Source organism: Callorhinus ursinus, unplaced genomic scaffold (genome assembly GCF_003265705.2).
Source record: "Callorhinus ursinus isolate GAN/ISIS: 27379988/994484 unplaced genomic scaffold, GSC_fseal_2.0 scaffold18, whole genome shotgun sequence".
Classification (NCBI taxonomy): domain Eukaryota; kingdom Metazoa; phylum Chordata; class Mammalia; order Carnivora; family Otariidae; genus Callorhinus; species Callorhinus ursinus.
In genome coordinates, this window is record NW_027397080.1 from 23,037,247 (window position 1) to 23,062,994 (window position 25,748).

Consider the following 25,748-nt stretch of genomic DNA (forward strand, 5'->3'; position numbering starts at 1 on the left):
CCTGAGCGCCTCGGCGAGGGCTTCGCGGGAGGTCCCAACTCTATGGTCTGCGGAGGCGGAGCCTGCGGTCGGGTGCCTGACGGGCCGGCGGCGGGCCGGCCCAGGCTCCCATCATGGCGGCGGCGGCGGCGGCTCTCCGGCTCTGGCTCTGGGCTGCACCGCTTCTCCTAGCGGCCGCGGTTTACGAAGACCAAGTGGGCAAGTTTGATTGGTACGTGCGTGTGGGGCCTGTTCGGGAAATGTATGGCTATTTTGTCAGTACCAGCCTTGTGCCTGCTACAAGGAGGTCGGGGTTACAGGCAGCAGGACTGGCTGCAGAACTTGTGGGGCCCAGTGCAAAATGAAAATGTGGGACCCCCCCCCCGTTCAAAAGTTAAAGAGGTTTAAGATGGCCACAGCAGAGCATTAAACGGAGCGTCAGGGGCGCTTCTAAGCCAGTCTCTGTGTGACAGGTTGCAGGTTCGTGAAACGGGCCCTGACATTCAAGCGTGCTTGGGGTTCTGGTCAGAGGTCACCGTTCCTTCCTCCCCGTCAGGCCCTGTTTCTGTGACTGTCAGGTTCCTGATCTAGGGTATGTGAACAGGGGCTTGGGTCTTACTACGAATCCTAAGCCGAGTGCCCTTTCTCCTCTCTTTCAGCCCAGCCCGGTCCTGGGCTCCGAACAGGGCCAGCAAGTCTCACGCAGCCGGAGGTGCCGTTCATAGAGATGCCATTTACTCATTCACTTAGTTTTCCCTCCCTCCCGCCCCCTTCCTTAAGGCCCAGCAATTAAGAGGTGTACTTCTGTTGGAGACTAAATTTTGGAACTTAAGGGTTGTGTGACTTGAGAAAGTGACTTATCCGCTCTGTGCCAAGGTTTCTTTATCTGTAAAATGGGCTTATTCATAGTTCATTATTACCTACAGTAGTTGTAAGGGTGAATGAGGTCATTCTTTTAAGTTAGCACAATGCCTGGCTCATTGAGTGCAATTAGTGTTACCCATTGTTATTTCTATTCAGAGAACAGTTCATTCTTCAGAGCCTAGCTCAGATACCTCCTCCTCTGTGAAGTCTTTTCTGTATCAGATACATTGATTCCCGTATTTGTTGCTTGCCTGTAATACACCAACAATTGTTCTAGGTGCTGTGGATAGAGAGATAAGAAGGAGCTCAGTCTGGTGGGGCAGTCGTATATGTATGTGATGTGAGACAGTGGGATAAATGCAACATAAGTCATATTTTTAATGACGTGGGCAAATGCTCACAATGTAACGTGCGTATTACACATCTATAGCCTATATGCTAATGTTGTATGATTCCAACTTAGCGGAATACTAGGTATATATAATTTACAAATAGAAAAATAAGCAGAAGGAAATATCCTGAAACATTAAAAAGTTTATGGTGGTGGCATTTAGGCATTTTAAATTTTTAAAAATACATTTATATATTTTTCACATTTTCTACAATGAGCAGACATTAATTCTTCTTCTTTTTTTTTTTAGAGAAAGAGCATGAGCGGGGAAGGGGCAAAGGGAGAGGAAGAGAGAGAGAGAGTCCTAAGCAGGCTCCACGCTCAATGATACATACAGGGCTTGATCTCACGACCCTGAGATCGTGACCTGAGCCGAAATCAAGAGTGGGATGCTTAATTGAGGCACCTAAGCGCCCCTAGCAGGCATTACTTTTACAGTCCAGATAAAAGATTAACAATATTTTAAAAGAGAGCATGGGAATTAGAGTCAGAAGGTCTTAGTCTTGTGTTTTATTTCTGACTGTAATTACTTGACCCCAGCAGACCTTAATTTACTTAAATGTAGAATGAGAGTAATAATTTTTCCTTGTAAAATGAAGTAATAACGCTTGTCCTCTGCGTTTCATAGAGTGTTAAATGGATATAGCGAGAATTAAGTATGTGAAAATACAGATAGAAATTGTCAAACGTCCTCTAAGCCCGTGTCTCTACTCTCTGCTTAGTTTCTTTCCTTTTTTTTTAATCAGACCAAACAACATCACAAGAGAAATTTCATGTAGATGCCACGTGTGTTTAGTTTGCCAGAGATGAGAGTACTTTTTCCTTAATAACAGTGTGCAAGCACCTCCTGTGTACTTGGTAGTGTGCCATTCGACGCTAATTATATTCCCTTTATGCTAAGAGAAGCGTGTTGAAAGTGATGGGATATATTCCAAGGAAAGTATGAGTAATGATCAAGTGGATCCTGAACATGGAGTGGGCTTGAAAAGGCTGTAGAAAACAGAAGCTTGACCCAGTCTGTTTCTGTAGAAACAGAAACCCAACCCAGTTTCAGTGAAAAATTTGCATGATTTTTTTTCTCCAGGGGTCAGTGAAAATAGAAGGGCAAGTTGGATTGTATGCTTGTAGACAATAGGCTTTGTGTCTCTTCCCTCGTGTAATAGTCCCACTATTAATGAATACAGAGAGGACTAATGTTTGTTCCAGTAGGATTTAGGCCAGGTGTTCTTTTGGGTGGCACTTGAGATAATACGTGCTTGCATTTAGAAGTAAGGTTTGTGGGGGCGCCTAGGTGGCTCCGCTGGTTAAGCATCTGCCTTCGGCTCAGGTCCTGATACCAGGGTCCTGGGATTGAGCCCTGCGTTGGGCTCTGCATTCAGCATGGAGTCTGCTTGTCCCTCTCCTTCTCCCCCTCCCCCTGCTCACTCTCTCTGTCTCTCTGTCTCTCTCAAATAAATAAATAAATAAATAAAATCTTAAAAAAAAAAAGAAGTAAGACTTGTGCTGCTTATCTTTTGGGGTGTATTCTCTCTTCTTGTTCCCTTGGCTTCTGACTCCGTTGCATAGAAATCTTGCTTTTGGTCAGATCTCATTAGCAGACATTCCTCACATGTCCTAAGATAGGTCTTTTCCCACAACATTTTGTGCAGGGATGATTTTGGCCCCTCACATTTCCCTGTCCTCTTCCTTAGGAGACAGCAGTATGTTGGGAAGCTCAAGTTTGCCTCCTTGGAATTTTCCCCTGGATCCAAGAAGTTGGTTGTGGCCACAGAGAAGAATGTGATTGCAGCATTAAATTCTCGGACTGGGGAGATATGTGAGTGACCTGCGTAGGCCGGTTAGCTTGGGATGGAATGGCTGACCATAGTGAATCCAGAATGGCCCATGGCTTGTGTAGTCTTCCTGGCTGCTTACCAAGTAAGGGACATGTTGGCCAAAAGATGCATCTCTTACTGGATTCTGATACTTGTTTTTCAGTTGTGTTGTTTTTGAATATCAACTATTTTCCTATAACTGGCCTTTTTAGTTTAGCCTCTCAGCCTGAGTCCTAAGAGTTCTTAAGATATTTCAAAATACTTTTCTATTTCTCTTTTCTACTCTGCAGTAAAGATTTGGATGCCCCCCTTAAATTACTTATGCTGCTTTTATGGATGTTTTTAGGCACGAAATTATGGAAATATGATTTACGATCACTGTTTTTCTTGTGAATCATAGAGATTCTGTTAGTTTTGTCTCATTTATAAGTTTGGGGTGGTAGAGGGTATGGGAAGTGAGGAGACTTCAGACTGGGACAGGAGTGGCTCCTCTCAAACATTCCTCCCCTCATTACCCAGTGAGTATGAAGGGATCATTGCCAGTTAGGTGTAATCCTTCTCTCCCTCGAAATAAAATGAGATACCGCAGTGCAAAGGCCTCTTTGGTTCTCTCCTACCTGTCGTCTTGGATCCCTCGCTCCAGTTTATAGTAACGTCTGCCTCATGTCTCTCAGTGTGGCGCCATGTTGACAAGGGCACGACAGAAGGGGCTGTGGATGCCATGCTGCTCTACGGACAAGGTAAGCACAGTCCTCTTTGGTCTCTGTCGTGATGTTGGCTCCATCTCCCCAGTCCTCGGTTCCTTCCTTTGTACCAGGTCTGTAGGGAAACCAGAAGACGTGTTCCCAAAAGAAAAGGACAAGTATTGCAAATAACTTCTATTCGCATCCATACCTCAGATGTACAGCCATTGCTCCCAGACCATCAGAGGAGGCCACAGAGCACCAGTTGGGATAGGTGACTTCACCATGGTCTTTTCTCTTCCAGATGCAATCACTGTGTCCAATGGAGGCCGGATCATGCGTTCCTGGGAGACTAACATTGGGGGCCTGAACTGGGAGATTACCTTGGACAGTGGCAGGTAGAGGGCAAGAAGCTGTATTTCATCTAGGCTTGGCTCGAGGCTTTGCTAGAACACAGGTCTGTGTGGACAGCAATTCAGGATCTTAAGTTTTTTTGTTTATTTTTAACATTTTATTTATTTATTTGAGACAGAGGATGAGAGACAGAGAGCGTGAGAGGGAGGAGGGTCAGAGGGAGAAGCAGACTCCCCGCTGAGCAGGGAGCCCGACGTGGGACTCGATCCCAGGACTCCAGGATCATGACCTGAGCCGAAGGCAGTTGCTCAAGCAACTGAGCCACCCAGGCGCCCCCCCTTTTTTTTTAATTTTTAAAAAACTTTTTTAAAGATTTTATTTATTTACTTGAGAGAGAGAATGAGAGACAGAGAGCATGAGAGGGAGGAGGGTTAGAGGGAGAAGCAGACTCCCAGCGATTCAGGATCTTTTGACATTTTTTTCGCATGGGCCACTGAAGAGCCAAAGAACATCAAACACCCCGTGTTTTGATGCTGAGGCCACGGAACACGTGGTTACTCTTGCCAGTGTTTATTGAGCACCTATTAGGTGCAGAGCCCTGTGCTCGGTGCAGTATTTATTCTTGCCCTTGAATACTGCTCCTAATCATACCGTGACGTGAGAACTGTGAATGTGCTAGGTATAGGAGTGTAATATAAACCTTTCAGCATTTTCATTTTATGTTGAGAGAACAGCTTGGGCTGCTGCTACGTCTTTGCTGGGGTTGTTTCAATTACAGGGTCGTTTGCAGTGGGGTACACCTCTTCTGATAGTAATTTATAACACTTGGCGCGCCCCCAGGCAGTGGGAACCCACATGTGACCGTGGGAAGGTTTCTGTCGTCAAGAAACACATGGTCAGCTGGGGGAGGCAGGCACGTAGGCTGTAATGACAGTACGGGGTGAAGGATGCCGTGGTGGAGGGATGGCCTGCCTGCTGGGAAGTCCTCGGGGAAGGAGGGGCTTCACGGGGCTTCAGGGAGACAGTAGAGCGGAGTGGTTGAAAGCGCAGCCTCCCAGGTCAGCTCACCAGAAGCAGAGCCAGTATGAGGATCCTGATGCGTTTGAGCCCAAGGCCTGTTTTCTTACCTACCAAGCTACAGTGGTGGTGGTCCAGATTGCTCTAGTCTGAGACCCTGGAGGTGCCGGGCAGTGCTTACCCCTGTACCTGTGCTCAGTTTCCAGGCACTTGGGCTGGTAGGCCTGCAGGAATCAGTGAGGTACATTGCGGTCCTGAAGAAGACCACTCTTGCCCTGCATCATCTCTCCAGTGGGCACCTCAAGTGGGTGGAACATCTCCCCGAAAGGTAAGGCCACCTTCCCACCGAGTGATGGCTTCCTTGTCCTGCTGTCCCCAAGCTCCTATTTCTCCCTGAGGGTTGAAGTGTTTGTTCTGACTCAGGCTCTCCTTACGTTGGCATCGCGTGTTGGGCTCACTAGGTGTAGGCCGGCACTCAAAGGCTGTGCTCCTTCTGGCATTTCTTTGCAGTGAGGAGAAAATTCTCAAACGGGGCACTAGAGACAGTCCAGCAAGAGAGATGGCTCCTTGCTTACAGTCATAGCACTCTGGGCTTTTTGACTTCTAGTTCAAGTCCAACTGAGCCTTCATTTTTCTGATACGAATCAGAACAACTCAAGAAGAGCCCAGGGTAGGGACTGAGGGAGGTTTGAGATGGTTTCTAGAAGTCCTAGTTGTGGAAAGCATTGGAGCTGGGAAGGATCAGGACAGAGGGAGGATAGGAAAAGATTTGCTCAGATCTGTGGCCATTTTCAGGGTGTAAAAACTCAAATTCGAATGTGGCCAAGTGCATGGCACCCCTGAGCAAAGCAGGCCCAGTGGGGATTGCGGGCAGCTGCAGTGTGCCTGGCTTACCTCCAGGGGGCAGCCGTACTTAGCCACTTGGAGCCCTATAGGTATGCCTAGCGGTGCCTCTCCTACTTTTTTTTTTTTTTTTAAAGATTTTATTTATATATTTGACAGAGAGAGACACAGTGAGAGAGGGAACACAGCAGTGGGAGTGGGAGAGGGAGAAGCAGGCTCCCCACTGAGCAGGGAGCCCGATGCGGGGCTCGATCCCAGGACCCTGGGATCATGACCTGAGCCGAAGGCAGACGCTTAATGACTGAGCCACCCAGGCGCCCCGCCTCTCCTACTTTTTAAGGAGAGCTAGAAATCTGATTTTTACATGTAAAGTCTCAGTTCTAAATGTTGGTGACTATTAGAAAAACAAAACAAAACTGGGAGCTAAACAAATCCTACTTGGGGACTGCTAGATTCTGACTAGAGGACCCCTGAGGGTGGGCCTATGGCTGAAGCTGTTGCTCCTTGCTTTTTCTTCCCTCTCTTAGTGACAGCATCCATTACCAGATGATGTATTCCTACGGGTCTGGGGTGGTGTGGGCCCTCGGAGTTGTTCCCTTCAGCCACGTGAACATCGTCAAGTTTAATGTGGAAGATGGAGAGATTGTTCAGCAGGTACGGCCAGGCGTCTGGCTTGAGGAGCCTTGCAGATTGTGGAGGGGAATAGATGGAGCCCTTCTTTGCCTCGGGGACCAGGGAACTTGGCAGACGCGAAAGCCATCCATGTTCCCTGTTTCTGGTCACTTGGAAGCTGCTTTCTCCTCATGGAACATTTGTTTAAAGCCCTCACATTCATGCATGGTGCTCTCCTGGGGTGGCTGGAAAATTATGTAGGTTTTTTTCATTGCCTGCGAGTTTCTTAGAAGGAAGTACTCTGAAATAGTGATAGGAAACCCCGTATGTCAAACACAGGAGAGAAACGGTTGTCTGAAGTATTGGGTCTTAAAAATGACCTGGTATATTTTTCCAGTGACCAGAAAGGAAACCCTGATTTTCCTCGGTTTTGGAGCTCGCAAGAAGTTGGGAGGGATGGGAAGAAGTCCTTTGGAACCAGCCATGGAGAACCTTTGAGCTTAGCCCCCATGAGATTGGTGGGGACCTTGCTGATGAGCAGGGAGGAAGATGTAAACATTCTCACAAACCTCCTGCTACGATGTCTTTCCTGTAGGTCAGGGTGTCAACCCCCTGGCTTCAGAGTCTCACTGGAGCCTGTGGTGTGGTGGATGAGGCTGTCCTGGTGTGCCCTGACCCGAGCTCATGGTCCCTCCAGACCTTGGCCCTGGAGACGGAGTGGGAGTTGAGACAGATCCCACTGCAGGTGAGAGGTAGTGTTGCTGCTCCCTGGCCCAAGGCCCTGCCTTTGTTGCTTGGAAAAGTCTCCCAGTGACGCTGCTTCCTTCCTGAGCCTTGCCCGTTGTTGGGAGAAGGTTAGGCTTCTGGCTGAACGGGTGTATGGGAAATGGGCCACTCTTCTCTTTAGGGAGCCTGGATGGGGGCTTCTGGAGCCGCACGCCAAGGCCTGGTTACTTTCACTGGCAAAGTGGGACTGAGGAAGGAGGCCTGGGACGGATCAGTGGATCAGTGACTTGCCTGAATGGAGCCCTAATCCTCTTTCTTCTTGCCCTGCAGTCTCTTGACTTAGAATTTGCAAGTGGATTCCAGCCCCGGGTCCTGCCCACACAGCCCAACCCAGTGGATCCTTCGCGGGCCCAGTTCTTCCTGCAGTTGTCCCCGAGCCACTATGCTCTGCTGCAGTACCATCACGGAGTCCTGAGTCTGCTCAAAACCTTCCCACAGGTAACCGCAGGCAGCATGGTGCTAGGATTCGGGAGGATCTAGCCAAGGCATGCTACTGGAAAGCCCTGCCTCTGAATCTGTAGGTGTTTGCTCTGGATCCAGACATCTCTCTGTGTTTGGTTTGAGATGGGTTCGCTTTAGAGCAGAAACGGAATACGTTTTCTTCTGAGAGTCACAAAGGATCTTTAGAGTAAAAGTGGCGCCTTCTCTGAGTCCACAGGAGAGTGGGGATGTTAATTCACGCTTCCCTATGGATACTAAAAACAGTGTGAAATTGAGGGCCAGCGTGTGCCTGTGTTGGAGGTAGGAGAAAGGCCTGTTTTCAGCTATAGATGCCCCTTGGGCCTCCCTCTGTTCTCAGGTGCCCTGGCTGCTGTGCTTCCAAGTCAGGAGCACTTTCAGCTCCAAGGCTGAGGGACCTCCCTGTAGAGATGCTCCTCTGTGAGGCTGCTACTGGCTGGTATAGGCCCCATTTAGGAACTGACACTTTGCTTTATTCCCAGGCTGCCCTCGTGAGCTTTGCCACCACTGGGGAGAAGACAGTGGCTGCAGTCGTGACTTGTCGCAGTGAAATGGTGAGTATCGAGAGTAACAGCTAGCGCTTGGGGGTTCTCCTTCCTTATGTCTCCCAGGAGCCCTGAGAACTAAAAGTCGGGGCAGTTTGAACCCAGGGGGCAGGAAGCTGTTGAGAAGTAAGTTCTCACTTGCTCTATAGCGCTTTCAGCATCAGCAGCCCCCTTGTCCCCAGGAGTGGGACCCTAATAGTACAACCCACTTTCATCTGAGGCTGTTAGGAGCTACATAGGCTCTGTGAGCAGGAGTGAGGGGTGACGTTTGCCTTCTCCCAGGTGCTAAGATGACACAGAAGGGAGGACTTCATTTCGGTGACTGGGGGGTGACCCTGTGGGTCAAATGTTCTCTTCTGTCTTTCTCTTTTCCCTAGCAGAAGCCTAGCAGTTCTGAAGACGGGTCACTGGGGAGCTTTGCGGAGAAGCCCAGTGCTCAGGTACGGTGTGGCATTGGGCAGTGTGCTGGACCTGGGCCTCCGGGGAGGCTGGGAGTGGGTCTTCCAGAGTTCTCGGCCTCAGATGGGGTTTGCTGCTCGCCGTAAATCATGCTTGTCTGGATCCTTTGTAGTTGGGATGTCTGAAGTAGAATCCCTAGAACCTGTTCTTAACCACTTTTTCCTCCAGCTCTGTTGCCCCGTGTCTTCCGCACCCCTGGCTCGTGTTGCTGAGCAGTGATCTGTGCGGTTGGGCTGGAGTGGAGCATGGGCCCCCGGGCGGCGCGTATCTGCTCTGTTTTCTGTGTCCTGAGCTCTTCTGAAGAGCTTTGTGATTTCCTTGCGGGGTCCTCCTTCTTTTGGGGAAGTCTGCTGCGCTGCACTGACTTCCTTCTGAAACAAGTATCGTGCTTGTTATTCTGTTTACTCACATACCTTGTTTCTGCCTTGGGATTTAGCTTTCTTTTTTCCTTTTATTTTCCTTCGTGTATATTTCTTCTCTTGGCCTGGTCCTTCTCTAGGGTAGTTAACCCCAATTCTTGGACTTCCTTTGTGGGGCTCGGCTTTGGGGGATCTCTTTATTGAGCCCTGCTGTCCGTACCCGTAGGACTCACTGACTTGCTTCAACCAGACCTACACCATTAATCTCTACTTAGTGGAGACAGGTCGGCGGCTGCTTGATACCACCATCACCTTCAGTCTGGAACAGAATGGCACTCGGCCAGAGCGGGTGAGTCAGAGCCTTTGTCTTCAGGCTCCGTCCCGGGGGCTTCTCAGCATGGACCTCCCTTTCCTCACGGCCAGGCCTTGGGTCCTGGGTTAGGACTCTCTGGACATGGGCTCTAGTTCTTCCTGAGTAGCTGACTTGTTATAAGGCCCCGTGAATAGTAGTTGAAGCAGGTATCATTTATTTTAAGTGGTGAGTGTGCCAGGCACTGTGCTGAGCTCTTTGTTTACTCCCTAATTGATTTCGCTCTCTCACCAGCCTTGGTAAGTGCTTATTACTGCCCTTGTTTTACAAATGAAACTGGGCCTTGTGAGATCCAGGACCCTGTCCAGAGGCACAAGGCTCATAAGATGTCACCAGTGCCCCAGCCTGCACTTTCAGTCGGCGCCTACGTGGCCACTGTGCACATTTAGGGTGTTTTTCAGCCTCTCTGGGCTGTGGCTTCTTCGTCTCCAAAACGGAAGCTCTCACCTTGGCCTCTGCTCGCTCTGTGGGGTGTGACTGGAGCACAAGGGATGACGCGGTGCCCGGGAAGCACTCAGGTTCCCCCTTGGAGAGGTCTGAGCTGCAGTCTCGCACCACTGCCCTGGCTCTGATGCATTCACGTTACCTTCTTGGGGTCTAGATAGTAAGCTGTGTTGCTTACTTAGACCTGTGTCAAAGACCCTGTGTCATGGGCCTTTAACAACTCCTGATGCCTTGAATTTGGGGGTCCGGTGCTCAGAGGCATTTGGATTCCGGCTGACTGCGGTCGTTGGGACTCTGCTTACAGCTCTACATCCAGGTGTTCTTGAAGAAGGACGACTCGGTGGGCTACCGGGCCTTGGTGCAGACAGAGGATCACCTGCTACTTTTCCTGCAGCAGCTGGGTGAGCAGACCTCATTCAGCTCATTTTTTTTTAGGCTGGCCCAGATTTCTAGTCAGACTATATTTTTGGGGCCATGGATTGGCTTCTGGGAGAGATTCCAGTGGAGTGTAGGCCTGAATACTTTTTAGAGCCATGTGCTATCTGCTTTTGAACAATTCCTTAGCATTCTAGGGTGGGGTCTGCTTCTCTGCCTGACATGAGAGCTTCTGGAATCCCTGAGCCACAGAGAAGAGCCTTCAGGCGATGGGGGAGGCAGGCATGGCTTTCGTAACCAGGGTTTCTGTAGCAGGGAAGGTGGTGCTGTGGGGCCGGGAGGAGTCGTTGGCGGAGGTGGTGTGCCTGGAGATGGTGGATCTGCCCCTGACGGGTGCGCAGGCTGAGCTGGAAGGAGAATTCGGCAAGAAGGCAGGTATGCACAGAGGACGCTGGGGCGGCACTGTGGCTGGGGGCGCTGCTCTGGGAATGGGTCTGGTAGTTAGACCGCAAGGGATGCTGGCTCACGTCATCCCCGGCTTCCCCGGGCGCAGTCTTTTTGCCCATGTGCGTGCAACTAGCTCTGCGACCAGTTTCCAGTGCCTTCGTGGCCACGTGGTTTGGGTAACCATTCTTCTCTGAAAGGAGCCACTTAGGAACCCCTCTGTGGAAAGATCCTGAGGAAAAAGAGTCTTAACTTAGTAGTATCATAGCTACCACTGCCTCAGTACCTCAGATCTGCCAGGCAGATGTGTCACGCCTTGTTCCCCAGGCACCAGCCATGTCTTTCTGGAGAAGCGTGACTGGGTTGATGGGGTTGTGGTAACCGGTGGTACCCTCTGGCGCCTGCCAGTCCCAAGCCCGAGGGTGGAGTTGGTTCCCTCCATGCTGGTCAGTCCTGCCTCCCGCCTCTTCCTCCCTTCCCTTCACCTTGCTCTGCAGCCATATTTACTGAGGGCCTCCTCTGGGCCAGGCACCCCGGTAGGCATTGCGGGTTTTCTTGAGCTGAGGATTAATTTGACTTTACTGTTTATTTCTGCTGCCCGGATCCAGCAATTCAAGGTAAAATCTGCTTCCTGCTGCCTTGTTGTTCGTTGCTTGCCCACGTGGCTAGCTTTTGGTAAATTCTTTGTTTTTCCTGACCTGCGTCAGTGAGGTACATAGTGTGTGTGCATGGACCGCTGTGCCTGTGATTTGTCCTGTTTGCCCCTCACTTCTCTTCCTTGAGCTGAGGTTGCCGGGGAGTAGAACACACAAAGGCACTCCTTTTTAGTGAGCACTCACTGTGGACCCCGCATGGTGTGAAGTCCTGTGTGCAGGTCATGTGGTCTTCGGACTACTTGCGATTTTACACACGGGGACCCAGAGGCCAGAGGTTACGTACGTTTCCGGGTCACCCAGCTAATAAGTAGTAGAGCTGGGATTTTAATCCAGGCTGCCAGACTCCAGACGCCATGCTGTTTACTCATGCCGCCTCGTTCTGGTGGCCACATTGACCCTGCGGGGGAGACTTGAGGGTGGCGTCCTCATTGACAGTGTCAGGGGTGAATGATAGCCATGGGGGTTGGTGGCACATAGGTCTGTTGGGTGTAGGTTTAATAGCGGACAGGCTGGGAGTAGAGCCGTGGGTAAGGGAAATGCCTGTCTGTGGCACACTTAACCTCTGCATCCTGCACCCCCACACCCCCCCCTTCTGGTTTTGTTGTGGCACTCGGATGCCTTCCTCTGACCATTCTGGATGTGGGCTGTGATGGAGACATGCTCAGCATGGCCGCGTCCTGCATGGCTGATCCCTGACCTCCTGGTCTCCTCTTCTAAGATGCCAGGAGGTAGGGGTATTGTGAGCCAGGAAAATAGGTTTTGGAAGTTCCTGCATGGCTGTACCCGAGTGTGAGAGTGGTAGCTTCAGATAAAGGACTGCCCTTTGGGCTTGCAGCCTGGTGTGTGGATGACTTGAGTGCTCCACAGGAGTGGGAGAGACCCCTCATTAGAAGAAGCCCCTTGCTGGAAACACCTAGTCTGATGAGGGGTGAGCCTCAGTTGTGTTACCTTTTCCTTGACACCAGACGGCTTGCTAGGGATGTTCCTGAAACGCCTCTCGTCCCAGCTCATCCTGCTGCAGGCGTGGACTTCCCACCTCTGGAAGATGTTTTACGACGCTCGAAAGCCCCGAAGTCAGATTAAGAATGAGATCAACATTGACACCCTAGCCAGAGATGAATTTAATCTCCAGAAGATGATGGTGATGGTGACAGCCTCGGGCAAGGTGAGAGGGTTTTAAGCCCTGGGTACCGAACCTTCTGAGGTTCCGTGAGTGAGAAATAAAAAGTATTTGGTGGGGGATAGCGCTGGTTCTAATTTCTAAGGATAGAATCAGTTCTTCGGTTTGTCTTTCTAGTAGTGAGCCAGTTATTTGTTTATCTTGCAGCTTTTTGGCATTGAGAGCAGCTCTGGCACCATCCTGTGGAAACAGTATCTCCCCAATGTCAAGCCAGACTCCTCCTTTAAACTGATGGTCCAGAGGACTACTGCCCATTTCCCCCACCCCCCACAGTGCACCCTCCTGGTAAAGGACAAGGTGAGGCTGTCCTCCTTGGATTTGAGCCAGAGTGGGTGTGGCTTTTTAGTGTTCTGTAAGTTGAATTTCACCTGGGCCTTTGGAATTCTGGGAGGGCTAGGGACAGGTGTTCAGGGGTTAGAGCTCTGTTTGTCTGAGTGGAGGAAGCATCCAGGACCGATGGGGGTTGACTCTGGAGGGGGTGTGATGTCACCAGACCTGTAACGAGCCAGCTCTCCTCCTTCCCAAATACAGGCCACTGTTACCAGCTGAGCGGCTACTTTCCCTTTAGACGAGGGAGAGCAGGACGCAAAGCTATTTATTTCTGCCTCCCAGAATTAGCTGGATTTTTGTGGATTCACTCTAGCGCCATTAGAAAGGGGCACTTTCTCTCTCTCTCTCCCTCTCCCTCTGTCCCTCCCCCTGCTTGTGCCCTCTCGCTCGCTCACTCTCAAATAATAAAAATAAAATCTTTTTTAAAGAAAGGGTGGGGGGCGCTGGGTGGCTCAGTGAGTTAAGTGTCTGCCTTCGGCTCAGGTCATGGTCTCAGGGTCCTGGGATCGAGCCCCACATCAGCCTCCCTACTCAGCGGAGAGTCTGCTTCTCCCTCTCTCTCTCTGCCCCTCCCCCTGCTTGTGCTCTTTCACTCTCTCTCTCTCAATTAATAAAAATAAAATCTTTAGGGCGCCTGGGTGGCTCAGTTGGTTAAGCGACTGCCTTCGGCTCAGGTCATGATCCTGGAGTCCCGGGATCGAGTCCCGCGTTGGGCTCCCTGCTCGGCAGGGAGTCTGCTTCTCCCTCTGACCCTCTTCCCTCTTGTGCTCTCTGTCTCTCATTGTCTCTCTCTCAAATAAATAAATAAAATCTTTAAAAAATAAATAAATAAAATCTTTAAAAAAAAGAAAGGGCACTTTCTAGGCTTGGTAGGCACCACTGGAATGGCTGCCCGGGGTTAGTGAAACGGTACTTGACCGTTTTTTGTTTTTTTTTATTTATTTATTTGGAAAGAGAGACAGCAAGAGTGAGAGACAGAACACAAGCAGGGGGAGTGGGAGAGGGAGAAGCAGGCCTCCCATGAGCAGGGAGCCCGATGTGGGGCTCGATCCCAGGACCGTGGGATCATGACCTGAGCCGGAGGCAGATGCTTAACGACTGAGCCACCCAGGCGCCCCGGTACTTGGCCGTTTTGTTTGTTCCTCAGCGTGTCTGGTACTTGGGTAGCTTTGGAGCCACAGGGGCCATTTAACCGTTTCCCTTCTGACACGTTAGCCTCGGTTCACCTTCAGGCAAAACTATTTTGTGCAAATAGGGAATCCGCGCAGAGGGGTCCCGGGAGTCTGTCACGGTTGAGCTGAAGTCCCAGCTCTCCAGATTTACCCTTAGCACTTGCATCCTTTCCCTGCTGCTGGGGTCTGACAGTTTGCTTGTCTGCGTCAGGAGACGGGAATGAGTTCTCTGTATGTCTTCAATCCCATCTTTGGCAAGTGGAGTCAGGTGGCGCCCCCACTGCTGAGGCGGCCCGTCTTGCAGTCTTTGCTTCTCCCCGTCATGGATCAAGACTATGCCAAGGTGCTGCTGTTGATCGATGATGAGTATAAGGTATGCGTCTTGAGAGTGGCTGGAGAGCACCTGGGGGGGGTCGGGTGCGGGGAGGGTGGTCCCGCAGCAGCTCGTGGCCAGAGCTGGAGCTCTGCAGTCAGCACGTGTGTGGGCTTGAAGGGCATCATCCTGCAGCTGTGGAAACTCAGGCTCTTAGCAAAAGTAGATTTGAGCCCTATTTGGGTTCAGTGGACTTTAATTCTTTTAAGACTGACTTTTATTCTTAAGGCTTTTTGATGGCGAACGGTAATGAAGCTTGAGCAACTGTGCACAGAGCACCCTTTTCCTTTAACACTTTCCTCGGCCTTTCTGGGGTTTTCAAGGTCACGGCGTTCCCAGCCACTCGGAATGTCTTGCGACAGCTACATGAGCTTGCCCCTTCCATCTTCTTCTATTTGGTGGATGCAGAACAGGGACGGCTATGTGGATATCGACTTCGAAAGGTAGGGAAGGCACCTCTTGGCAGGACCTTCCGTGGGAGGGTTATAAGTGTTTTTTGACTATTTGGCTAAGAAGTGGATTATACTATTCATTCTGTTGTAAGTGTGGATCACTATAGTCCTGATGTCTGATTCATAGTCCTTTTCGTATTGAGCAGCAACTACATGGCAGGCAAGATTCTACTTACTGTGAAGAGAGTAGTGCCCAATAGAAGACATTTCTGTCCCATGGAGGGTTTTTTTTTTTTTTTTAAGTTTTATTTATTTCAGATCGAGGGAAAGAGAGCATGTGAGCGGTGGGAGGGGCAGAGGGAGAGGGAGGAGGAGAGAATCCTTAAGCAGACTCCTTGCTAAGCATGGAGCCCGACATGGGGCTCAATCCCAGGACCCTGAGATCATGACCTGAGCTGAAATCAAGAGCCAGCCGCTTAACCAACTGAGCCACCCAGGCACCGCCCCCCTGGAGTTTTTATTCCATGTTCCTTTTCTATAGCAGAGAGAAGGGATGTTGTCCATTCTTGAGAGGGTGGGAGGTGGGAATAGGGATTGAGTAATGAGTTGTACTTTCGGTATGAAGATGACGTTATTGACCCATTCTTGACAGAATGCTTTGAATCTTATTTTTAGAAATGGGATTGATTTGCTCTAATGCTGATGTACTTGAGTCTAGCATTAGCAAACAGTGATAGACGCTGGCCCTGAGGGCCAGCTCTGAGGTTCACAGGGGGCTGGCCTTCCTGCAGACAGGAGGGATTGGGGCGTGTACTCACCAGAGGCCCTGCATCCTGTCCCACAGGGCCTTTTGAGAGACAATGCAGCATAGAGTTTAAGAGCTTGGACCCAGCTGCCTGAGTGTGAAGCCAAGCTCTATCACTTATTAACTTCGTGACCTTGGGCCCATGACTTCTCTGGCCCTTTGTTTTCTTTTTCTTTACTTTTTTTTTTTTTTTTTTTTTTGGCCCTCTGTTTTCTTGCCTATAAAATAAGATGATAGAGGACCTACACCGTAAGGTTGTCGTGAAGAGTCAGGGAGTTAACATATATAAATCACACGAAGCAATGCCTGGCACATGGCAAATGCCATCTAAGTTTTAGCTGTTGTGGTCTTAAAAATGCAGTGTCCTTTCTTGATATTTTGTAGCAGCTGGCCTTTCCAGGAGCAGCATGGGAGGTAGTCTCCCCAGAAAACATGTTCTTTACCCTGTGGCTGAAAAAAAATTGTCCTCTCAAGTTGAAAGAAGAGATGGCTCTTTGTGGATAGAGGGGAGCAAGCTCCCGGGTGTCATGATCAGTAGAGTCCTGAGGACATGGGAAGAAACAGTGGCCAAGGGAAGACAAAGGACACAAAGCTCCACATATACACAGTATGGATGGATAATAACATATTTAACCATGGGGCGCCTGGGTGGCTCTGTCCGTTAAATGTTCTACTCTTGGTTTTGGCTCAGGTCATGATCTCAGCATCATGAGATTGAGCCCTGCATTGGGCTCCATGTTCAGTGTGTGGAGTCTGCTTGAGATTCTTTCTCCCTCTCCCTCTCCCTCTGCCCTTGCAGCTCACGTGTGCTCGCATGCTCTCTTTGTCTCAAATAAATAAGTTTAAGAAGAAATAATGTATTTAACCATGAAACTTTGTGAATTGGATTTGACTATAAAGAACATTTCATATAATGTTTCAAGGTCCCTGCCAGCTTAGTAATTTACTGCTGGCCTCAGATACAGGAATCGTAGCTATTAGTAGTAAGTGGTAAACTTTCCTTGGATATTTCCTACTCAAATAAACAACGGGATACCACGGAACATTCCTCTCTTTTCTTACTAGCTCTAGTATCTTGCCTAATCAAACTGAGAGTTCTAAAACGTCTGCACAAACTAGATCCTTTTTGCTCTTTTCCTAGGAGCTCTGATTTCTGTTTCTTTGGGCACAAAGCCCCCAAATAAAGGAGTGTGGGATGTATCCGGCTACAGCTGTCACAGGTCTAAGTGTGCCCTCCAGATTATAAGTGCTGGCTCTCTTGCCCTGGCCCTAGGATCTTACCACTGAGCTGAGTTGGGAGCTGACTATTCCCCCAGAAGTGCAGCGCATCGTCAAGGTGAAGGGAAAGCGCAGCAGTGAGCACGTTCACTCCCAGGGCCGCGTGATGGGGGACCGCAGCGTGCTCTATAAGGTATGGTTCTGCAGTTTGGTGCCAAGCAGAAGGGCAAGGGTTTGGATTCGGGCTCTAGGATTTGGTAGCTACTTGATCTTGAGTGAGTCATTTCATTCCTTTGAGCCTTAATTTATTGTCTGTCAAATGAGTATAATGTGCCCTCCTCATGGGGTTGTTGTGATGATCATATGATGCTCATGCGTAGCATAGTACCTGGCCTAAGGCTGCCACCCAGTAGATGTTAGCTCTTACTGTTAGTGATAGTGCTGATAGAACTTTCTGGGGTTAAGCCTTCGTTGATCCATTAGAAACTCCATCTCTGTGATCCAGCACTGGTTAGTGGTGGAGGAGGGGGACAGAGAGGTGGCACTGCAAGATGCTGGGAGAGAAGGCAGTCTTGTAGTGGTGCGTGGTCACTCGTGACCCCCTCTGCAGAGTGCGGGCGGAGTTGGAGGAGATGTGATGGAGCAGGGTAGCATGGCCAAGGCAGCTGATGGGGAGGCTGCTTCACAGGGCGTGGGGCAACACCGCAGGCTGCCGGCTGGCTGGACTGTCTGGGTACAGACCTGGCTCTGTCCCACACCAGCCACTCATCATGGGTCGTTTGTCGCAGGATTGCTTTGAAGATTAATGATAACAGGTAACTTGGTTAAAACAGTGCCATCTGCGTAGTTAACTTTATTAGTGCTCGTGATTTGAAATCTTTAGTGATGGATGCCTTCCATGCTGCAGTCAGTTTGACTTATTCAGAACGGCCAAAATAATACAAATTCTAAAGTACATTTGATTGTACTAGAAAAAGTATGTTCTTTATGTAATTTTACCTTTATGAGTTAAAATTTACTAAGAGTACTTGTGTTTTTCTATGTTGAAAAAAATAGAGTAGGGCTTTTTTGGATTTGTATTCATCACACACATTTTTTAGTTTAGTTTTTTTTTTTCAATAAGCTTTGTTTTGGCCTAATTTTAGATTTACAGGAAAGCTGCAAAGATGGTACATTGAATTTGCATGTACGCATTACCTGGTTTCCCCTGGTGGGGCTGTGGTACATCTGTCTGAACTAAGAAACCAGCATCAGTACAAGACTGTTAACTGAAGTCCAGACTTTCTCAGGGTTTCACCAGTTTTCCCACTAAGGTCCCTTTCTGCCTCAGGCCCAGCCCCGGGCCCTACACTTCACGGACATGCCACGTTTCTCTAAGTCTCCTCTGTCCTGTTTAGTCTTTCATGACCTTGATAGATTTGAAGGGTACTAGACAGGTGTTTGGTAGACAATTTTGGTTTGTCTGATGTTTTTCTCATGGCTAGACTGTGGTTACAGGTTTAGGAGGAATACCACAGAGGGGAAGCTGTACTTTTTTTGGTGGGGGGAGGTTGCTAGCAGGATGTCAGGCACTCTTTTAGAGTCTGGGATACATCAGTGAACAAAATAGACAAAATTGAGGCTGTTACTATATTCAGGAGATGCCAAAAACAAAATAAATAGATAAACGTACAGCATATCAAAGGGTAACTAGTTCTATAGAAGAACAAAACCGAGAAGAGGGGAGGGGAAGCCGGGATTGGAAGGGGTGCAATTTAAAATAGGTTAAGGAGGGTCTCACTGAGATAGTGACACCTCAGGAAGGTGGAAGGTTAGTGCGTGACATCAGGGGAAGAGCTTTCTGGACAGGAAGGCTGGAGTGGACCTGGAGTGTTCCAGAAACAGCAAGGGGGACAGTATGACTAGAGTCGGGTGAGCGGGGAGAGTCCAGGTTGCTGAGGTCAGAGCGTGGTGGGACGTATCACGGCCACCACTCTGGCCGTGATGTTGAGTGAGCTAGAGTGCCCGTGGGAAGTTGGGAGCATGGGGAGGCCTACGGGGAGCAGGCTTTAGGTAGAGGCAGGACAGCATTCCCTTTGGGATATATCAGGTTTGAGGTAGGACATTTAAGAGATACTGAGATGGCAGCCTGTTAGAGTCTGGAGTTGAGGGAGGGTATAGCGTGGGTATGTAACCTTGGCCACTGCCAGCACCCGTGGTTGGTGTGTGACCACAAGAGCAAGTGTAGACAATGTCCAGGAGACTGGGGAGATGAGGAGCCTGCAGAATAGACTGAGGAGGAGGGGCCAGTGGGGTGGAGGAAAACCGGGGGCCATGTGTCCTAAATGCCAGGTGGAGAAGATGGTGTTTTTTTTTTTAAAGATTTTATTTATTTATTAGAGAGCGAGCACAAGCAGGGGGAACGGCAGGGAGAGGGAGAAGCAGGCTCCCCACTGAGCAGGGAGCCTAATGCCGCGCTCAATCCCAGGACCCTGGGATCATGACCTGAGCCTAAGGCAGACGCTTAACCCAGTGAGCCACCCAGGCGCCCCGAGAAGGTGTTTTGAGGAGGGGCCATCACCTGTGTCGCCTTGTACTAGCAGGTCAGGTGAGACGAGGACTGAGACTCGTCTGTTGGTTTAGGGGTGGGGCGGGTACCGGTGCAGAGAACCCGCATTGCCGGAGCAGTGGCTTAGCTCAGTGAGTGGGCAGGTTGGATTGTATCTTGAGTTAACCATTTGCTGCGTCTGCGGCGTGAGCAAGTTGCTTTACGACCTGCAGCCTTTCCTCACCTACCGCCTGTGCATGACCAAAGCTCCATTGCGAGGTTGTTTGTGGGAGTCCGTGAGGTGAGGTGGGCAGAGCACCAGGCGTAGCACGTTGCACCCAGGGGACTCTAACCAAGGGCAGTGATGACGAGCTCCGAGGACAAGCTCTTCTAGCCAGGAAACCCGATTCCTCCGCCAGGCCAGCGGGCTCCAGGTCTGCCTCTCTGCCCAGGGCTCACAGCACAGCGGAGCTCGTGATTGGCCGTCGTGGTGCTGAAGGCGCTCTTCTCTCCTTCTCCCAGAGCTTGAACCCCAACCTGCTGGCCGTGGTGACAGAAAGCACAGATGTACACCATGAGCGCACCTTCATTGGCATCTTCCTTGTCGATGGCGTCACCGGGCGCATCATCCACTCCTCCGTGCAGAGGAAAGCCAAGGGCCCCGTCCACATTGTACACTCAGAGAACTGGGTGGTGGTAAGAGTTGTAGATGTGTGGTGTCAGTCCCAGGTTCACGACCCAGCCAAGACCTGTGTCTCAAATCCCTTCCTTGCCTCTTGTTCCAGAAACCAGGGGCCTCTTTGTGTTTCTGTAGGATCCAAACCCCTGGATGGCAGTTGAGGTGCTGGTGAGGGGGCTCGGCTCAGGAATTAGACCGCCTCAGGCTCGCGGCAGCCCTTCCCTTTCCCCACTGTGCGACCTTGAAGTGGTTATTGAGCTCTCTGTGTTGCATCACTCGTGAAGGAGGGTTAGGAGAGTGTGCTCTGGTCTGGGTTGGAACAACCCACGTGATAAGCACTCAGACCCTTGCTATTTTTGTTTTTGTTTTTTTTTTTTTAAGATTTTATTTATTTATTTGAGAGAGAGAGAATGAGAGATAGAGAGCACGAGAGGGAAGAGGGTCAGAGGGTTAGAGGGAGAAGCAGACTCGCTGCCGAGCAGGGAGCCCGATGCAGGACTCGATCCCTGGACTCCAGGATCATGACCTGAGCCGAAGGCAGTCGCTTAACCAACTGAGCCACCCAGGTGCCCGACTCTTGCTATTGTTATTTTGACTTCTGAGTATCTTGAGAATTCCTTTGTCTTACGGTGAACTTCGGGTAAAGCTAGTTAAAACTACCCTGAAAGTTAGTAAACTTGGTAGCAAGGAAGAAAACTGTGATGCTGGGTGGTTTTCTTTCCTTCCTGGACGTGTAGCTCATGCATGGAAAGAGAGGTGCCTTCCCGCATCATACCCCTTTCCAGCCGAAGTGGCAGCTAAGTCCTCAGCTGCCGCCCCTCTCTTCAGTACCAGTACTGGAACACCAAGGCCCGGCGCAACGAGTTTACCGTGCTGGAGCTCTACGAGGGCACCGAGCAATACAACGCCACCGCCTTCAGCTCCCTGGACCGCCCCCAGCTGCCCCAGGTCCTCCAGCAGTCCTACATCTTCCCCTCCTCCATCAGCGCCATGGAAGCCACCATCACCGAGCGGGGCATCACCAGCCGGCACCTGCTTAGTAAGTGACCAGGGGAGGGTCTCCGGGGTGACAGTCTCCATAGGGTGCCACACTGAAGGACACAGCTGGAGGTGCATCGCTGGCACAATCCTGTTTTGACCACTAGGGGAGGCGAGGGAGGAGGGCTTAATTTCAGCAGGAAAAGATCCTTAGTCCAGCTTTGCCGCCTCTAAGAGATTGACCTGACTCTTATTTCTTCCCTTTTTGTTTGTTTGTTTGTTTTTAATACTTTTTATTGTTATGTTAATCACCATACATTACGTCATTAGTTTTTGATGTAGTGTTCCATGATGTTTGTTTGTTTGGGAGAGAGTGCATGTGCGCAACATGGGGGGCAGTGGGGAGAGGGGCAGAGGGAGAGTGAGAGAGAATCTTAAGCAGCCTCCCCGCTGAGCAGAGCTGCACATGGGCTCGATCCCATGACCTGGCTTGTTTCTCTGCAGTTGGGCTGCCTTCCGGAGCAATTCTTTCCCTTCCTAAGGCCTTGTTGGATCCCCGCCGTCCCGAGATCCCAACAGAACAAAGCAGGTGAGACACTTGCAGGTGGTACTGAAGGCTCTGACCCTAAGGAATGTGACCTGTTGATGAAGTTTGGTCCTCAGCCTGCTGTGTGCTGGGGGCTGGGGCCAGGGCTGGGAACAAGTCTGATGAAAACCTCTCCCTTCATGGAGCTTAACATGCTGTTGGGGGATGAGATGGATGCCACATAAGATAAGCAAGAGAAATGATACCACGTTAGGTATTTGTAAATGCTACAGAGAAAAAATTAAGGGCCCGGGGCTCTGGAGGGGTAGGAGGGTATGAGGGGGTGTAACTTGAGAGGGTGGCCTGGGGACGCCTCTCTGGGAAGGTGACTGTGGAGTGAAGACTTGGAGGTGGTCAGAAGCCAGCCTATGGCTGTCCGGGGGAGGACTTCTCAGGCAGCGGAGAGCCGTGCCCGTGCCCTGAGACCATGGCTGGCGAGCCAGAGGCAGGGAGGAGGTCACACTGGCTGCAGCAGCTGGTGGGGGTGGGGGGATGTGAGGAAGTGAGGGCGCTAATGGGGCTGGGTCATGTGGGGAAGCCAGTAGCTCGTCACAGTTAGCATTCAGTTTTGTATTGCCAGCCGTCATTTGCATATTTTCTCACCTCCATCCCGAATTATGTTCACTTAGGGGTGTGGGGAACTGAGCAGTGTGGGGAGAGAGCAGATCTATGTTTGCACAGGAGGTTTCGGGGGAGTGTGGTTTGGAGAGCAGGGCGGCTGAAGCTGGGGAGCACGTGGGGTGAGCCCAGGGTTTTCTGAGGAGTGTGGACCGAGGTACTCTGAGCCAAGAGCAGGAATTGGCCTAGTGGCTCCACGTGCGGGTTTTAGAATGGCCCTGACTTCCACCTCTAGTGTGAAATACTGGCTATCATTAGATTTAGAACAGGGTAGGAATCCAGATCTACCCTCTACACAGGTTTCTGTCTTGTAGCCCTTGTTAACATTCAGCTGCTAAATTTTTAACTACCTGATACAAGTAGACCTTGAAGGAAAATTTGAGGCTAGATATGTGGCCTGGAAAGCTCCCAGGACTCAGAAAGGGCAGCCAAGAGATCCCCTTGCCGCAGTTTGGAATGCTGGTCCTGGCTGGTGTTTTGCAGGGAGGAGAACCTGATCCCGTATTCCCCAGATGTGCAGATACACGCAGAGCGATTCATTAACTACAACCAGACGGTTTCTCGAATGCGAGGTATCTACACAGCTCCCTCAGGCCTGGAGTCCACTTGTTTGGTGAGTAGAGCCCCCAGCCAGCATGTGCAGCAGCTGCTCTTGGGTTCACGCTTGGGAGGCAGCTGAGGATTCCGTTTCCTTTCTGACCAGAGTGTGGGGTCGCGGTGGACCCCTGGCTACCTCTCCTACGTACTTCTCGTTGCCTCTGTCTTCCAGGTTGTGGCCTATGGTTTGGACATTTACCAAACTCGAGTCTACCCATCCAAGCAGTTTGACGTCCTGAAGGATGACTATGACTATGTGCTCATCAGCAGTGTCCTCTTTGGCCTGGTGTTTGCCACCATGATAACCAAGAGACTGGCGCAGGTGAAGCTCCTGAATCGGGCCTGGCGGTAAGGACGCAGGACCCCACTGCCGGAGAGCGGAGAGCTCGGGGCAGCGAGGGCCGGACGGGGAGCTCCAGCTGCGGTGGGACGGGTCAGGCGAGGACAGGTGTCGGGTGTCCATCTCAGCTGCGTCGTGGGAAGAAGCTGGACTCTCGCGGAGCCTCCTCGGGACAGGTCTGCCGCAGCGTCGGTTGCGGAGGGAGGCTGGACTCTCCGCCGGGAATCTCAAAGCATCTCGATGGACTTGCCCTCAAAGTCTGAAGGCCGTCACCCTGTTTGCTTCCTTTGCCCATCCGTGAATGTTGTTGTTTCTTTACTAAGTCCCCTGGCAGATTTTTCTCTTTTGTGAGGCCTGCTTCAGTTGATTTTGGTTCGCCTTTTGTGTTTCCCAGGCTTATCCAGAAATCCTTCTGACTATTTCCCTGCCTCATGTTTCAAAGTCAGGAGGGAACTCTCATTGATAACTCCACCTCATAGGTGCTTTTGCTCTTTTACGTCTGGGAGAAAGAAGGTACATGCTTAGTTGAGGCTTAAAGACGGATCCAGCCTCTCATGGATTCTCTCCAAAGAGTTGAGGAATCTATATGGCATCAAAATTTACTTTAAGCCTCTAGTTTGGAGGCTCTCATTCATCAGGTGGGGCCACCCAGTTCTTGCTGCAGTTTGTCACAAGTCAGGCACGTCATAGTTTTCTGGTTTGCCAGTCATTGCCCACGCTTTGCATCTAAGGTGTGTCCGAGCCAAGGCCGCCTTCATACTACTGAATCGCCTGAACCTGCAAGAGATTGTAAGGGAGGAGAGACTCTGCCCGTCTCACGGTACCTCCTAACCTCTCAGCTCACCCTCAGGCTGGTCTAGCCCTCTTCTGGCCTAGTTAGAGCCAGTCGTCTCGTTTAAGAACTTCATTATTTATTTTTTACTTTTAGATGTAAATTCATGAGTGCATCACATTTCTACTAAAGAGAGATTTTAAATGTTAGTGCTGTAACCTTCGCAACTTTAAAAGAGGGGAGGGCTGGATGGGGGTAGGAAACTGACGTGTTGTGGATGAAGTGTTGCCAAGTGGCTGGGCTGTTGTCTCTGTGAGAAATGGAAAAAGTCCTAAAAGTTTCCTCTGTGCCCAGATCTGGGGAATGATGGCGTTTTTCTTTCCTGTGAAGGATGAAATGTGCAGAGGAGACCATCTCTAGCCTTGTGGGGAGAGCGGTTTGATCAGGTGTCTGAATAAAGCAGATGATGAATGTTACGAATGGCAGTCCTTTTTTGTGGTGTGGGACTTGGAGGTGACTTCTGCATTAGAGGGGGCCGAAAGCTGTGCAGACACACAGTTTATTTTAATAGGAAAACATGCCAATTTAATCATACAAGAGTTGTGTTGTTATTATTTTTAAGATTTTATTTAAGGGGGGAGGGGCAGAGGGAGAGGGACAAGCAGAAACCCTGTTGAGCAGGGAGCCTGACACGGGGCTCGATCCCAGGACCCTGAGATCATGATGTGAGCTGAAGTCAGACGCTTAACTGACTGAGCCGCCCAGGTGCCCCGAGTTGAGTTATTTAAAAACAAAACTTTGAAATCTTTTGTGCTGCTGGTAGATGATGCTAGTGGAAGGAAGAGAAATGAGAGTCATTTTATTTGAGTAATAAAATTGTGAAGTTGATCTTAATGAGTCAGTGAGCATCTAAGTATCTCCAGAAAAAACAGGCATCGATTCATCCTGACTCAAAGCATGGTTGGTTTAAAGTGTCCTGAGAGAAGGGAACATGTACAAGTTAAAAAAGACTCTGCCCTAGTTTTGAGGAAGCCCGGCTGGAGTCTCGACTGTCCTAGAAGAAGTACGCTCAAGCAGCACAGCCCCCCAGTCTGCTAGATGCTAGTTTTTATTTACCTATGTATGTGCCAGAATCCGAAAGAACAAGCTAAGTGGAGGGAAGTTACCTGCCTTTTTGTAAAAGGCCCCGTATTTTGGCTTTAATCATTACCATTTTACTGAAAGTTCTCTCAAAGCAGGTGCTTGGAAGAGCCAATGCTAACGGCAGCCGTGGTCCTGTGTCTGCCTTGTCATTTCTCCACCTCTCCTCATCTTAAAGCCACACTTGGTTGACTAGCTTCGCTCAGCCTCTACCTGTGGCTTTTGACCCCGTTGCCCGCCAGTGCGCTGATCTGTTTTCCTGTCTTCCTCTATTTCTGTGCATCTCCCTTGAACCATCTGTTTCCCCCACCTTCATTAATTAGGTTCACTTGGAGCCCCCTGCAATGTGTCACCTAAAAAATTAAGTTCTTCAGTATTTTTTATGTCATCTTTTTTATTGGTCAATATTCAAGATCTTTCGGTGTAAAAATTTTCAGCTAAATAATATTTAGTGATTCTCAATCCCTGTTGGGAATAATGTAAAATGGTTTGTGGCTTTTGTTACAGTTTTCCCCTAGCCTTTGACTCTGCAGTGAGTTATTGGGGAACGTGTATGTGTTAAATACAGAATTTGTTAGAACGTTCAT

The 25,748-nt window shown here is 50.0% G+C and overlaps 1 protein-coding gene across 3 annotated transcripts; it reads left to right on the top strand.

Moving 5' to 3' along the window:
- The first annotated feature begins 38 nt into the window (after window positions 1–38).
- EMC1 (ER membrane protein complex subunit 1) lies at window positions 39–24,497 on the top strand. Of its 3 annotated transcripts, none has more exons than XM_025856591.2 (23): window positions 39–211; window positions 2,926–3,050; window positions 3,723–3,788; window positions 4,036–4,129; window positions 5,302–5,430; window positions 6,473–6,599; window positions 7,153–7,302; window positions 7,614–7,781; window positions 8,285–8,356; window positions 8,725–8,787; window positions 9,392–9,514; window positions 10,284–10,380; window positions 10,670–10,789; window positions 12,420–12,619; window positions 12,782–12,931; window positions 14,348–14,509; window positions 14,833–14,952; window positions 16,980–17,117; window positions 19,974–20,147; window positions 20,959–21,169; window positions 21,613–21,697; window positions 22,796–22,925; window positions 23,082–24,497. In XM_025856591.2, the coding sequence occupies exons 1-23, from the start codon at window positions 114–116 to the stop codon at window positions 23,259–23,261; spliced, it is 2,982 nt and encodes a 993-aa protein (XP_025712376.1). In that variant the 5' UTR covers window positions 39–113; the 3' UTR covers window positions 23,262–24,497. The 3 variants fall into 3 exon arrangements, with proteins under 3 accessions (XP_025712376.1, XP_025712374.1, XP_025712375.1); XM_025856589.2 differs by having other exon boundaries at window positions 41–211; window positions 10,667–10,789; XM_025856590.2 differs by having other exon boundaries at window positions 41–211; window positions 8,728–8,787; window positions 10,667–10,789.
- The last annotated feature ends 1,251 nt before the right edge of the window (window positions 24,498–25,748 follow it).

What these genes read in the sequence shown, in the direction of transcription:
- EMC1 (XM_025856589.2), top strand. Translation starts at nt 114, where the DNA reads ATGGCGGCGGCGGCGGCGGCTCTCCGGCTCTGGCTCTGGGCTGCACCG. An exon ending in CAAGTGGGCAAGTTTGATTG is followed by an intron (nt 212 to 2,925) that starts GTACGTGCGTGT and finishes CCTCTTCCTTAG; the next exon opens with GAGACAGCAGTATGTTGGGA. An exon ending in ATGGCACTCGGCCAGAGCGG is followed by an intron (nt 9,515 to 10,283) that starts GTGAGTCAGAGC and finishes CTCTGCTTACAG; the next exon opens with CTCTACATCCAGGTGTTCTT.